Source organism: Convolutriloba macropyga, chromosome 5 (genome assembly GCF_964194025.1).
Source record: "Convolutriloba macropyga chromosome 5, txConMacr16.3, whole genome shotgun sequence".
Classification (NCBI taxonomy): domain Eukaryota; kingdom Metazoa; phylum Xenacoelomorpha; order Acoela; family Convolutidae; genus Convolutriloba; species Convolutriloba macropyga.
In genome coordinates, this window is record NC_134472.1 from 21627313 (window position 1) to 21643078 (window position 15766).

At 34.4% G+C, this 15766-nt stretch overlaps 1 protein-coding gene across 3 annotated transcripts in view; it reads right to left on the bottom strand.

Annotated features, from left to right (window-relative positions):
* Positions 1 to 15766, bottom strand: part of LOC142339226 (mucolipin-3-like) — a 64171-nt gene that overhangs the window by 35602 nt on the left and 12803 nt on the right. For 2 of the 3 annotated variants that reach the window (XM_075389082.1, XM_075389080.1), the window contains 4 exons: positions 15028 to 15141; positions 14554 to 14714; positions 10476 to 10663; positions 7105 to 7255 (listed from right to left, as the gene is read on the bottom strand). In XM_075389082.1, coding sequence (XP_075245197.1) covers positions 7105 to 7255; positions 10476 to 10663; positions 14554 to 14714; positions 15028 to 15141 — 614 coding nt within the window. The remainder of the gene's footprint in view (positions 1 to 7104; positions 7256 to 10475; positions 10664 to 14553; positions 14715 to 15027; positions 15142 to 15766) is intronic. The other variant, XM_075389083.1, reaches the window with a different exon arrangement.

A 15766-nucleotide genomic window follows, 5' to 3' on the forward strand; every position in this document is an offset into this window, starting at 1 on the left:
ACAAATTTAATAATTACTCGTTTGAAAGCCGATGATGCCTGCCAATAAGGTGAGCAAGAGACAAGAAAAACAACAAAATCAAATAAAAACAACAACCAATATTTAAGACGAAAATTCAATGTGTATCTATTTAAATAAAAACTTCATGAAAGAGTCAAAATAGCGACAAATAAAAACTAAACCAAACTATTTGACTTCCATTTCACCAGAAAATATATGGAACCTATCCTAAATGAGAAAAATTAAAAAAAAACAGACCAAAAATGAAAAGGGGCAAAGTTAAATACGTTTATGATTTATGAAAACAATTATGTTCAAAGTCATGGGACCCATTGGCTATTAATTGAATTCTTGGAATGGCTCATTTATATCTTGATATGACGCCACTGAGAGCTGTAAAAATCCAGAATATCTTACGATTACAAAAAGAACTGTCAAAAATCTGAATTTCAGTCAAAAATCAAAAAGTCAATTCAATTTTTCAAGGAAACGGTGTCGAAGCCTATAAAATAATCTATTCACTAGAGATATTAAATAGAATCAATTGCGTCATCTATTGACGCCATTAATGTGATATATTACTTGTCATTAGGGTGGTAATTGAGCACGACAGCAAAATAAAATCTCAAAAATAGAAAATTATCCAAAAATTTTTAAGTTATGAAAACTCGTCAATTCTTCAACGGAGAAAAACCATTATTTAAAAAAAACAGCCCAGAAGAGTAACTTCTGATTCATATGAAAGAGAAAGCGGCCTCTCTCAATGCCGAAACCACGGTAAATGGTGCCAGAAATAAGATGACAAAGCTAAAAGAAATTTTTCAAAACAAATTTAAAACCCTAATTATGAACAACTACGATCTTTCAACCTGAAAAAGTTAAAAGATCAATTTGTTACTAATTAGGAAGCCAATTGGACATGTAATTAGTGACACGAAGCCAAAAGACTATATAGAAACAACGAATACAGGAAGAACCCAAAAAAGCAAACAGTGTTGAAGCCAAAAAAAACCATAATCATTGACCTTCCTTGTACACAATCACTGGCCTTCTTTTTAACAGAACGCATACTAAAAACGATTTTTTAAAATCCTCAAAAAAATTGTGTTAAAAATGCAAAAAAACATAAGTATTGGTTGTTTTTGGATTTTTTAATTCTTGGACAAACAAATTATTTGCATGCAACAAATGTTTTTAACTATAACTCAACCAGAAGAAAACACAGGTCACTTCCTTCTGATTTCTTCCCACTGAGATATTATTCAACAATTAAACACCTTGACTAATTGAATTAGTTTGATTTCCGAAGAATTAAAACTCAGGACAATTTGTAGATTATAGCTCACTATTGCAACTTATTGTTCCCGCCCATTTGTGGGGAGAGGAACTATAAATTCAAATAGGTTTCTTTTCGTTCAGTGAATATTGGCCAATCGAAATATTCATCATAAGAAAGCCCATCCAGCGTAGATTAGGGAACTAAAAAGATTTCGAGATTCGCTCTTTACAATGAGTTATCCGGGTTTAATTTTTTGTGAATAGTAGACGATACTCTGTTGTTTTTGTTCAAATTTTTGACCAAACTTTCGACAATTTTGCCTAAATTTGTTAACTTTGTAGACAAAAAGTTATTGATATTACTTCTAAAGATAGAGAACTCTTGTCGATTGGTTTTATCCGACATTTTGGTTAATATTTTTGGCCAATTTTTTCGAACTTCAGAATTTTTTAATCAAATCCAAATACGCTTATTTATCCCACTTTTTTAAATATGCCGGAAGTATAGACCTAATATCCGCTGTCAAACTCTTTGAAAACTCCCAAAAAATGCTAGTTCTACTTTCGTTTCCTAGGAGTCATCCGGAATTAAAACTTCGCCAGTTTATCGAAAAATTAACTCGATATTTATACAAAATGCATAATTTAATTTTTTCAACGAAACATTTCATTTACTATTTTATATTTTTGCAAACATAAAACGTTTTGTAGCTTTTGCATACTTGCTTACATTTGAGGTTATAACAAGCACACTTTTCAAATTTTCACATTACACGAGGATAGCTCTGACATTTTGAGAATGCGTAGAAGAACAATTTTAAAGATTTCAGTGAATAGATTACAGTATTAACGGCTGTGAAACCCTTCCCTCGCAAAATTTATGAGAAAATTTGACGCCTCAATTGTCGTTCCATTTGTTGTGCTACGGCTTATATTTGACAATCAAAAACCCTAATTGCTTTTATTGCTTGTTTGAATGAATCTATTTACGAACTTCGGCTAACGGCTTTAATGACTATCAATTAATTTACTTTCTGAAAACATTTTTGTACTTCTCAATTTTTGTTCTCATTGTCGTAAACAAGTACTTTAGTCTAATTATTGTCAGTTCTCATCAACTGTCTTTTGCTCCAAAGAATATTTGCACTATTGGTTATGTTTTGACTGATGTCTTCAGAGCTTGGAAATGTGTTTTCATAAGAAGTTTTCGATACTGGTAGACACTTGTGATTCTTGTTGCTGTCTTTTTCAAAGAATTTTTCTAAGAACACCGATTCATAATCAAAGTACACCCAAGCAAAAACTTCAAATACATTTTCAAGATTTTCATGTCCTATAGTTTTTAACAAATTCAATATTGTGGTTTCGATAAATTGTTTGTGAAATTTTACTTGTCCCACTTGTTGTTCTTGTGCCGTCTTATGATTCGGTGTGACTAAGAACAAGCACATTTAGGCTCCTCGTCAGTTTCAAGTTAATATGTCAGTGTTATAAGTAGCAAGATTATGGTTTAATTGAATTTTTGAAAAAAATTAAAGTGTTTTAAAATCAGTGGATTTTTGAGCTTTGTCACATTTATCCTCTTTCTGTCAATTTTGTAGATCCACTTTCTATTGAACCAAGATCCCATGTTTATGATGGTTTTATATTGGCCTAATGGTTTCTTGGCTTTGGTACTACAAATTTTTATAAGAAAACTGTGATTTTTGAATATTTGCATTTTTGAATATTTGTCTTTTTGTTTCCTTGCGATATCATCAAACTACAATAATGCGGCAGCAGTCAATTGTCAGTGAGCAAATGTGCAATTGAAGATAGTGAATATTTTCCACGAATAGCTTATCATTTTAACGGTTTGCCGCTTTCTTGATAAATTTAATTGAAGTTTTTTAGTTTTTGCACTTCTTTTTGTAGTTGTCTGACTTTTTATGGAAAATGACAGGTCTCAATTGCTTCTTATGAGTTGCTGAGTTTCTTAACTAACCTTCTTAAGGAGCCGAGTTTACACGTATTTGTTTTGATGAAAATGAAAGTACATATTTTCAAAATTAGAGAAGTATTTTTGAACTTAGCCCACTTTTTGCTCTGCTTTGTCAACCCTATTACGGAGTCCCAATATTGCCAGGTGTCATAACTTATCAAAAGAAGAATAGGTTAAATTGGTTAGTTCAGTTTTATCTGAGTCCATTTCTTTAGTTATTACGTGCCTTTTTTAAATATAGACATCGAAATTTGGTCAAAACTAATGTTTGCTGTTATTTAACTTTTATGTTTGTCTTGTCCAGTATAAACATAAAAATGGCACATCTCATCGGCCCTCAAATTCAGCATCATTTTTGACTTAGTTGTTTGTTGAACCATAGGTAAAATTTTGGAAAGTTTTATATCTCTTCATTTGGTAGACTATTGAATTAAAACAAGCCTGAGCATGGTTGGAACATCATCTGCAAGCACACATAACGGAGCCTCCTTGTTAAAACTCAAAAAAATAACCAACTAACGTCAGGCGAATTGATCTCAAACGACGGGCGAGCAGGTCCCAACGTCAGTAGCTAGCCACGGTTTAGTGAGGCCAGCTTGAGCTTAATAGAAGGGGCGCGAGATGAGCGCAGCGGGGGAGGGGGGGGGGGGGGGGGCACCGCAGCGGGGGCAGCCATGGTGGGAGGGAGATTTTTTGCCTGACGGGGCCCTTACGGCCTGGAAAATGAGCAAAACTTGAAAATATTTAATTTGCACAATGATTTCCTAAAAAGTACAAGTTTAATCATTTATGATAAAGCATTTCTACTATAATTCAGCGCTAATAAGGGTTATAGATGATGACAACACGCCACATAACAGCAGCTGAAGTGCGGCATCAACAAAACAGTTAAGGAAAGAGAGAGAGAGAGTGTGTGTGAGGGAGACAAAACGTGAACGAGAAAGAAAAGGAAAAAGACCTAAACTGAGAGAGAGAGAGAGAAGATATTGCATGATGAGATTCGACTCTGCAACTCCTAGTTCTCTAGTCTTGTTAGCTGTTAAATCATATAGAAAATGAAAAGTGCTCAAATCAAAAAAAAAGTTTTCAATTTTCGCAGTGGAAAAAAGTTCAAATTTACTTTTGGTCATTGGATTTCTGCCATGTATCCCATCTGCAAGACTTAAGTTTCGTTGGCAAGAAATGATCGTTAAACTCTCATCTTGTTTAAATTTGTGATATTAGCACCTTCCGAACCATTTCATTGTCTCAGGACACACAATATTTATCATCTCCATTCCAAGCCCAAGTAATTTCACTGGCTCAAAGATCCATAAACTTGGAACATGGCATTTTCCAAAAATTTGAAAAAAATTCCGGTAAAACTCGACTCATTGAATTATTGATCACCATTCCATTATATCTAGAAACTATGCAAGACTTATTATCAAACCTTGGAGGTCTCTGGGCACCTGGTGCCGGAGAAATCAAAAAAAAAAATTCAAAAAAACTTGAAAAAATTGCGAACGTTTTTAAAAAGATAGCTTTAAATCGTGATATTAAAATCTTGAAGAACATTCCATTACATCTAGAAACTATGCAGTGAGTTATTACCAAACCCTAGAGTCGGTTGCTCGGCTCTTGAGGCTGGAGAAACTTAGAAAATGACAAAAAAAATTCTAAGTTTGTTTCTAAGTTTGTGTCTAAGTTTTATCAAAAGTTTTATCAAAAAAAATTCAAAACATGAAATGAAAAAAGCTGAAAACTATTCCATGGCCAATAGAAATATTTGAGCAAGTTATTAAAAAACCCTAAAGGATTCTGGGCCCCTGAGGCTGAAACAAACCTGAATAATGACAGTAAACGTCAAAAAAAAATAAAAGTTTTGTAAAAAAAACGCTAAAATTCGTGAAGTGAAAAACTTGAAAAACATTATACAACTGGAAACAATGCAATACCCTATTATTAAAATCTTAGAGGTTTCGTGGCTCTTGAGGCGGGAGAAACTTAAAAAATGACAAAAAAATTTTCAAAAAAACTTAAAAATTAAAAGTTTTATCAAAAAATTGCAAAATATGTGATAACAAAAAATTGAAAACTATTCCAAGGCCAATAAAAATATTCGAGTAACTTATTCTCACACCCTTAAGTAGGTTTTGTGGCCCTTGGACCGGAAAAACTTGAATAATGACAATGTCAAGAAAATTGAAAACTGAAAAACTTTCGTCCAAAAAAGGCTAAATTCGTGACGTTAAAACGTTTACAACAATTTACAATACCACTAGAAGTTATGCAGTAACATAATATCAAACCCTAGAGGAGGTTTCTTGACACGTAAGGCTGAAAACACTTAAAATATGACAAAAACTTTCAGAAAGGTTGAAAAAATTTGAAAATTATTATAAATTTGCGTGTTTTTGTTTGGAAAACAAAAACAAATAGCTCTTAAAATGACCATAAAAAGTACTTATGATTTGCAAAAGACCTTTATCAAATTTAATTAAGCTGAACTTTAGACGACTCTAACAAAAAATGACGACTTGAAAAATGACGAAAAAAAATGCAACATTTTTGGCTCAAGAACTCCTTGAAATGACCTTTTAACCTTAAACTAAGGCCTTCCCAGTAGCTTCAACACACTAACCACTTGAAGGACTACTAAAAGCAGATAAGGGGCTCTAATGAAAGTTAATGCCCGCTGGGCGCTACCTGTTTATCCAGTGTTTAAAGACCAAATTTCAAATGGGTCAAGAAAAATCGGTCAAGCGAAAAATCGCATGAAAAAGACCAACAGGACTAATATAATTGCTACAAACTTCGTTTGAGAGCAATTAAAAATCAACGTTCGCCTAAATATAGTTAAAATATAGTGGCAATCAACCGAATGTTAACAGAACTTTCAACCTTTATAACTCCTCCAAAAAGACGAAATTCCAAATCCTCTCAATCGGCTAAAATTGACTAAACAGAAAAACAAGTTGAGTATCGTCCCACCAAAAAAAGTGTGGGCCGGGAAAATAACTCAAAGTTTATTGTGGTCTTCTTTAGATGCCACTAAATGTTTTAGAAACGTATTGGTATCGTTGTAGATTCTATGGTAGTTAAAGTTGACCAAAATACCATACATTTCGCTTTCAGAGCTCAGCAGTTCAATCCAATTCAATGTCCTTCACTTCAATGACTTACCTTTATTACTTGCTGTTGAATGGATCATTCTACAGACCTTACTGATACACACTTGATTGAAGGTAACACCCAATCATTTATGTGACACAATTATATAAATTCAGTGTTCCACTCTCAATTCCAACCTCGAGCATAAGACCAATCAGCATTACTTTATTGCGTCCTATTTTGACAAAGCATATGACAAAATTGCAAGCGATAAAGATATAAATATATGCAAGATTCGAATATCAAAACAAAAGCATTACGTGCCTAGAACCCATTGCTTAATCATTACAAGCCAGCTCTCAAAGAGATGAGAGGCTACCAAAAATTGACAAGCAAAAAAGTTCAAGGAAATCAATCGATAGTTAAACAGACAATTACTAGGTCAGGATCAACTTAAGAGACATCAAACCTCTGTCAGGTATATGCTCTTGGCTCGCCGTTAGAAAACGTAGAACGTTTTCGGTAGAGGTTTATCTCACTTGCACTTAATTTCAAGTTACATTAACAAAAGAAGTGAATGCAAAAGTAGAATAATGAAAAACAAACATCATTCAACAATAACTGATTTAAGATTAACCGAACCGAAACGGTTCTGCAATACTCTAAACTAACCTTCATTTAGCTGAGTTGTATCGGCTACTCCTTATACCAAAATTATAACTACATAAGGACATCGTAGAATTAAAACTCACAATAATTGGAGGTATTTCGTCATTTGGTAGATTAGCTGCTGGTCCCAAAGCACTCCCTCCTCTGTGTTTTCGTTTGCCATTGCCCAATTCCCCATGATAATTTACAGGATAGCTGAAGTTTCCCAGGGCCTTGTACGTGAGCGTGAAGTAGCTGAAATGGCATAGATAAAGTTTTACAAGAGTCAGATGACAAGTATGTTCGTTGCCTTTTGGGGTGGGTTGGGGATATCGACTTTTTATATGGGGTTTTGTTTAGAAACTGCTGTTCTGATTTCTTTTAGTTGAATTTGACAATCAATTTTTTTTTGCACGCATGCTCTTTATTGTCATTTGAAGCTCATGCTTCAAAACCTACAAAAAATCAACGGTTATAACAACTGAGTGGTAAACACCTACAGTTATGATAGACTCCACTAATTGTTTAGGATGGGTTTATGGTAACAACATTGTCTGAGCAAAACCCTAATGATTGATAAATATTACCACACGTGGTAATTTTTTTAATCAACACCTGTTGCGATCATGTTTGTTTTTTTAGACTTAAAGTTTATCAAACTGTTTCCATCATTAGACTACGAAATTATCACCACCCTTTTATCGCCACTGTTTACTTTGTAACAGTGGCGACAAAAGAGTGTGATAAACTCGTAGTCTAATGCTGAAGTGTTTTTCCAGTGTCGATCGGGCATTAAAATTTATTACACTGGCCGTTTATTTAACTTCTATTATCGCAACAGGTGTTGATTAATTTGAATTAAGGTTACATTGATTAGTTCTTTGAGTTCAAATCTTTTGTTTACGTTCAATTTCCCTTACATTTCGATTAGGCAAAGAAGTCACATCCGTTTGTGATGTGAGAGTAATGTCAGTGACATCCTCCGCGCCAATTAAAAGACTGTATTATCGTAGTTGAGCAAAAATAATGAAATTGATCAAAATGAACAAAACAAGGGAAAAAAATCTAAAATGTAAACATGCACAGCAGATCGCCGAAAAATAGCCGCAAATGATTCCCATTACCGCGATTGGAATTGAAAGAACAGAAACTGAAAAATGGTTTTTGTACAAAATATCTTAAAACTATTTTGATATCAGTCCGTATTTAGACTTACTCCTGTTTCTAAATGAGGAAGTTGGTGACTGGAGATAATAAGTAGCGGGCATCCAAAATGGGACTTTGTGGGTTCATAGTTTCTATTCCTGATTTTGTTTTTATGACTGACTACGTTCGTTATTAATTGCACTGCTGAGCAATTGTTTTCTAAAAGCACTTTGAGCAGAATGAGCAAAAAATAAACTAATCCATAAAAGTCAAAAAGATTTCACGCAATATGTTGAAAAAGCCGTGAATTACGATAAAACGAAACAAATTTTTATTTGACGAAGTCTGAAAATTTATCCAGAAGAATTCCGGAAAAGACACGAATTAGAAAATTAACGACCCTAATTGGCATAAAGAACTTTCTGATTAACTATACTAATCATTTTGAAATAATAACAGAGAAAAATAAATAATGAAAAGGTATCTGACAAAAGAACTCATGGAGCATCTCATGGAGTAAAAAATTCTTTAGAAGTCGCGACACCAAAATAATCAAACCACTATCAATTGAAGGCCGAATCAACAACAAATAAATTACCACAGAACTCCTCAAATGCTGTAAAGATTTGAAGAATACAAAACTATCAAAAACGCCTACAACACTGCAAAATGGTAAAAATGGATTAAAAATGACTAGTCGAAAAGTGCACTACTTTCTTCAGATGGTCAAAAATTATTCTCAACCGCTATTACTTGTTCAAAAAACTGAGACAAACACGATTCCAGAGAGAAATTGGAGTAAAAAAAAAGAAACTGCTTTGAAGAAGCCGAAAATTTTGTTACAGCTACTTTTCTCGATCTCTGGCAAATATGGCATGAACAGAAAACTACTCTCTCTTCTTTCTACTCTTCTCTCTTCTTCAGCACTTTGACCTAAACACTTAGATTTCACGCATTACATTTCCCGTTTCAAACACTCCAACAAAATTGCAGATCAAAAAAGATGCTCCACCAATACTTCTCTTCGATTCGTAAGAAAAAAAATAGCTATAAACGCCGGATGAGACAATGAGGGCGGCCGTTATTGATCAGATAACAGACTCGGTTAACAATAAATTATAGGAACAGTTGGAACAGTTAATAAAAAACACCCAACGCAAAATTAGTATTTCGAAAACCAAATAAAGAAATCGCGCTCAAGTAGTCCGTGGTAACTGAATTAAAAAACGAGCCCATCAAAATTCTCCGCCTTAAACTGATCACAAAAAAGTGAATAGTCAGTTCCGAATATTGAGCTGATCGAAAAATTGTTTACTGTGTCTATAATCATCGTAAGAAAGAGCTGACCAAAAACTACGTGCAAAAAATATCGAGAACTATTTGGAAGGTTGATAGTTGATAAAAGGAACAGACTATATGACCTCATGCAGTGTGAAAATCATAGGTCATATGCAATGACAGCAATTAAACAGACCTTTAGAAGTGCCATTTTTCATTCGGTTTCTCGAAGTCATTCGGAGTTGAATATAGTGCTCAAAATGATATTTCAGCTAGTTTGTACTCAAAATGATGTTTGCTGATTGGTAAAAACGAGCCAACACTTAGATAGGCCGATGATCACAAAACTACTTAACACTGCTGACCTTAAGCTGACTAAGACTTTCCTTAGTTTAATTAATGGTCCCATTTTGTGCCCACGTGGCGTTTTCAACTTAACAGCGCGAGTTACGCCATCGCAGCCTGGATAACAGCCAAGGGACCTTTCAGCGCAAAAACTCAGAGGACGAGGGTTAGCAAATATCTTGTGTGTCCTGGATCTAATGACTTTCTACAGGGGTAAATTAATAATGGGACCAGACTCTCGCAGATTCCACCGAAGTGTGGAGCTGCAGGGAGATTGAAAATCCCCATTTCATCAACATTTCCAATTCGCATCTGCTCATGTGACATAACTTCTGTAGTAATGACTTCCGTTTATCTACGCGATAAGGGTGCAACGGGGTTTAAGCTGTTTTGTCTAAGAAGGCGCAACTACAGCGTAAATGGGCCAGTAGCAGATTCGAGCCATAATCTCTTACTACCGAACCTAGTGTGCTAACACCTACAGCTCTTAAGCTGTCACACTTGGGCATTTCTGAAAACCAATTTTCTTGTTTCTCAAGGCCTCATCTCTCTAGCCAAGTAGACCAAGTAGAGCTTCTTGCTAGGTTTTTGGTCGGGCTTATCTTACGCACAACCCACATTTGGCTGTTCTCTCTCTCTCTCTCTCTCTCAAACTTCTAACAGAAGGGGCGCTAAAGAGGAGTGACCGAAGAGGTTTTTAACGCACCTTGTGACAGTGAAATTGACAGATGCGTAGAAGTCATCAATGTGATACACGGCATAAGGGTCAGGCACTCTCTGCACTGGATCGCCATAGTCTGCTTCCCAGTTCAGAAGAAAGAGATGGTCAAATGTCTGGAAGTTGCCGTCTATGAAGAGACGAAAGTCGAACTGATATTTGCTGAATAGAGACAACTAAAATCAAATAATACCTCACTCAGTTTCAGAACAGGGAGACGAACAGGGAGACATTAACAAAAACAATTTAACACAACTTTCCAAGTAACATATTTAGATCAATTATTCTGTAAGATACCTAGAAAGGTAGTTTTGCTTTGTAGAGTGGTGTATCATAAGAACGTTCACGTTGACTGATGTCGATGTCAATGTAAGCGCTTAATCATAAATAACGTAGTCTCAATATCATATTGTGATTTTTAGAAACAATTTTAGATTGTCGGGATTTGAAGCTACGGATACAGCAATTCGTAAATAATCAATTATCTACTGAAAGAATGAAACTCAAATTTATCATTTCCGATAGAGGCCGAAATGGTCATGTTAAGAATGTGTTTTATCTAGTTTTTAACAAAATTGTGGTAAACATTTAAAACCCAAATCTAGACCACGACTTAATATTATTGTTCCAACATTTTTTATACGGGGGAATATATATGCGAGGCTGGCTTTTTTACTTCAGTCAAATTTTTACGTTTTGTTTACGCATCGTAGAGAAAAAAGAAAAACACCATTTTGTAGCTCACAGGATCTAGTATTAATTTATATAAAAAATATCAGAAAACTCGAAAAGAATTTTCAGATGAAATAAACGCAGAATTGTTTAACAAATTAGAAGGTTAACGGGTGTTTTGATTTTCAAGAGTAACATTGTACTGTTTAAAGCCTAAAAGTTAGCGATTTTGACTATTTGGCCAAAAATTTAGCAAAAAATCGACTTCGTTTGTTTTTCTAAAAATCTTGACTATAATTTATTCCGTCTCTCTCTGTTTCGGCCAATGAAACTATTCTTAAAGCCAATGTTTCTCAGTATCGAACCGATTTTTGGGAAAAAATAGACTTCAGGCAATTTAGAGCTCTCAAAAAAGCTAAAATCAACTTTGAAAATGTGAACAAAGCAGTAAAAGGTTTTTTTTTAAATTCAAAAGAGTTTTTTAAGAAATTCTTCTTATTTCACCAGAACAAACAATTTCAGTATTTTCCAGACCGTGGAGACAAAATAAAATCGTTTCCATTGAATGGACATCAATTGAATCAAATTAAGTTTTGAAAAGCATAGTTGGAACTCCTTTCTATCTTTTTATAATTGCATTCCTTATGTTGATAGAGCCGACCGCTCGCTCTAATCTTCTTTAACATAAAAAAGATTTTGAGAGTTAGAAGGTTTATTGATTCCCAGGTTAAAAACTCAATTTTATATTTTTATTCTTCGAAAATTAGAAATTTGTTTTTCAATACTCTGTACTTTGAAATTTTATTTCGAATTGATCGTTTCCAGAGTGTGGATTTCTGTAAATAAAAAAAACTAAATAGTTGGTTGATTCTGAAATTATTTTAGAATAAACGAAGTGTTTTTGGAAGATGCAAAAAAAATTTCGTTTTTACGTTCTTCTAAAATTATTAAAATTTTCCATTAATAAATAACAAATTTTCTTTATTAGTTCTAAATAAGAACAGTCTTTTCTTCGAGTACAGCCTCTAACGATGCGTAACATGATATTTGCTACAAATTGTGGTTTTAATTATGTCCAAAACAAAGATTGGGTTCATTAATAATGGCTGGTAGTATATTTGCGAAATTTTTTTAAATAAACGAATTGACCCATTATTCTCATGAAACACTCAAATGAACGGTGACAAACTATGAGATCATTTGCCAAAACAAAATTTTTAAAATTTCTTTTCAGTGCCGGGGTTTACATTTGTTTTTTTTTGTGTGCGCATGTGTGGTTGTATGTATGTGTGTGAGTCTCTGCTATGTAAGTGGCATGCGTGTTTAAGAGAAACACTGAGTTAGTCTGAGAGTTAGTTCAAATGTTAGACAAAAAAGGAGGCATAGTGCAACTCAAATAGGCATAGTCAAATGTTACATCAACGATACAATTGGCTCATGAATTCCTCACCGAGCTTTCCAGATGAAGCAAATAAGACATAAATGAATGAGGCAAGCTATGGTGAAAATCGATGGCCATAACGAAAATAAAACTAAGTTTTTTTGTATCGGGGTATTATTTTGTGGGCATGTGTGCGTAAGCTTGTGTCTTTGTATGTGAGTGCATGTGTACGTAACAAAAGATAAATGGTATGTGAGAGAAAGACAGAGAAAGTTAGTCTGAGAAAATTCGTTCCTGCAAATGTAAGACAACAATATAGCCAGAGTGCAAAAAGTATAAAAAACAGAATTATCAAAATTACATACTATTTCTTACAAATTGCAGCTCTAAATTTGTCCGATGCCAAAGTTTTTATTTTTTTTTCAGTTTCGGGGTTTACATTTGTTTTTTTGTTTGTATGCGTTCGCTTGTGTGGTTGTATGTATGTGTGTGAGTCTCTGCTATGTGTGTGGCATGTGTGTTTAAGAGAAACACTGAGTTAGTCTGAGAGTTAGTTCAAATGTTAGACAAAAAGGAGGCATAGAGCAAAAACTGTTAAAAATTGCGTTTTTAAGTAAGTTGAAAACAAAAATAAACTTTTATTAAATCTTGCTGGTTCCACAACAGCCAGACTTCGCAAAAATAGAATTAGCCCATTATGCACATGAAAAATGACAAAATTTTCAGAAAAAATTTAAGATGATTACATCAGATGATAAATTTTTGTGTCAATTTTACAACACCGATACAAATGGCTCAAGAACTCCTAACCGAGCTTTTCAGATGAAACAAATAAGACATAAATCAATGATTGGAACTATGGTAAAGATCAATTGCCAAAACGAAAATAAAAAATGGGGTTTTTTGTATCGGGGTATTATTTTTTATGTGTGGGTGCGCTTGTGTGTTTGTATGTGAGTGCATGTGTACGTACCATAAGATAAGGGGTATATGTGAGAGGGACAGAGCAAGTTATTCTGAGAAAATTAGTTCCTGCAAATGTAAGACAAAAATAGAGCCAGAGTACAAAAAGTATCATAAATGAAAAAAAATTATAAAAATTGCATATTATTTCTTACAAATTGCATCTCTAAATTTGACCAATGCCAAAGTTCATTTTTTTTAAAATCTTGCTGGTAACACATGTGCAAGATGTTTAAAAAGTAAAACTTTCATGATCATGAGACATCAAAAATGACAAAATTTTTCGAGCAACTTAAAAAAGTTTGAATTCAAAATTACAGTTACCGGAACAATTTCCGTGACCAGTCCACTTCTAGTTATATATAAAGAAAAGAGAAATCCTAATTGAACGTAACGAACCTTGAGTAAAGATCAGCTTCCAAAAACAAAATTTGTTAATGTTTTTTGGTGTTGTGGTTTGTAATTGTGTGATTTTCTTTGCGTGTGTAATGTATGTGTTTGTAAGGTTTGTGCCCCTCAACTTGTTCTACATTTATCTTTCTAGAATGTGCTAAGGAGTTTTCCTTTTTTGTCTTCCAAAAAAGACGTCAAATTTTTTGGCTCAAACAGCACAAGTTGTTTTCTCCAATGCATATGAGTTGCTTTCGAAGACTCCCAACTGTTTCTCTGACAGAAATTAATGGTTTTTAGCCGACTTGAGAGTTATTTTGGAAGATACTGTGCCACGCACAGACCCGCACGAGCCATCTTGTTTGATGTCTAATACGGGAGGAGCAATTTTGACTATAAATACACGGTCAAGCACCCTAGTTAAAGACAAGCTGACTACTTTTCATGTTTTGAGAACATTCTAATCATACCATTTATAAGTTTGTTCATAGACCGAGGAAATTACATTTTGAGATTAATGACAGTCTTTTTTTCATTAATTTCTTTGCATCCTCGAAGCAACACCTGCGAAGCAACACCAAAATGGTAATTCAACGTGCAACCCAACGTATGAATCTGGGTACAACCCGTCCATGAGTGAGACGTCACAAGTACACAGACCTGCAAAGTAACGAAAATGATCTTGATGACCTGGACCATCATCTTGATAGGCTTGGTGCCCTTGACTCTGAACTTCCAACATGGGTTCTGAAAGTGGTAGTAGAGCTTCTGCTTGGTCAGTTCAATCATCCTGTCATCCAGAGTCAGGTTGTGGATCAAACCTAAATTCAAAAATAAGTAAAAGTAAAAAACAATTATTTCGCTATTTCCCGTACATAACAAATTACTGCACATAAGAATACTTTAAAATTCTGTTCAAGAACACGCAAAACAGGCAAGCATAGTAAAAGTGATAGAACATGCAATGTACAATTGAGAAAATATTGGTAGGAAATCGCGTGCAAAACACTAACACAATCATCAAATTTCAGCTTTGAAATAAATTCGAGCCTTGCACTTCGGTGGTTTAAAGCTGAAGAAACAATTTTAGTCGCATAAATTAAGCACTACTGCAGCTCAGTGACATGATCTAACTTTCAGTAGCAGCTGCTGCGTTAGGATTTGAGGTTGACGGTCTCCGACTTCCACCTCCTGATCCTCCTCCTCCACCTGCCGCCCCTCCCCCTCGTCCGACGAATGGAAACCCACCTGCAAATGCCCACACAACAACATGCACTCTCATGCAATGTATAGTCAGTCATTCTGTGTGCCCTTTCAATTTGAAACCGAGCAAACATTCTACATGCTACGTTTGCTTTCGTCTTAAATTTTTACCTCAGTGCATCGTCAGTTCTACGAAGTTGTCATACAACCATAGGATTCAAACTGTCTGGTGATACCTCAAAGGAAGTACCAACTCATTGCATGCAAGCGAAAGGTGGGTGATAGGAATCGCTTTAACACAACATTTTAAACAGTCAGTTAAGCACAATTTCTTAATCACAAACCATGCACAAATATCATCAAGAAAAATGTTCAACCATTTTGATATTATGAGCAATAAAAAAATTCCGAAAAATAGCCACCGTTGACCCCCTCGAGGCATATCGGGATTGAAACAATAAAGATAGAAAATGACTATTTTTATTTCGAAGTTTCACAGACTTAATGACCCTTTCACTTGATTTTGCTTTATGGACCTTGACCATATCCACTATAATGAGTAAATTTATTTGAATGAAATCTAAACTCTATTCAGTTGAAATAGTGAGTGATGTAAATAAGAAGTCAAACGCGAGAGCCGTGACTTATTTAAAACGAATAACATTTTAAG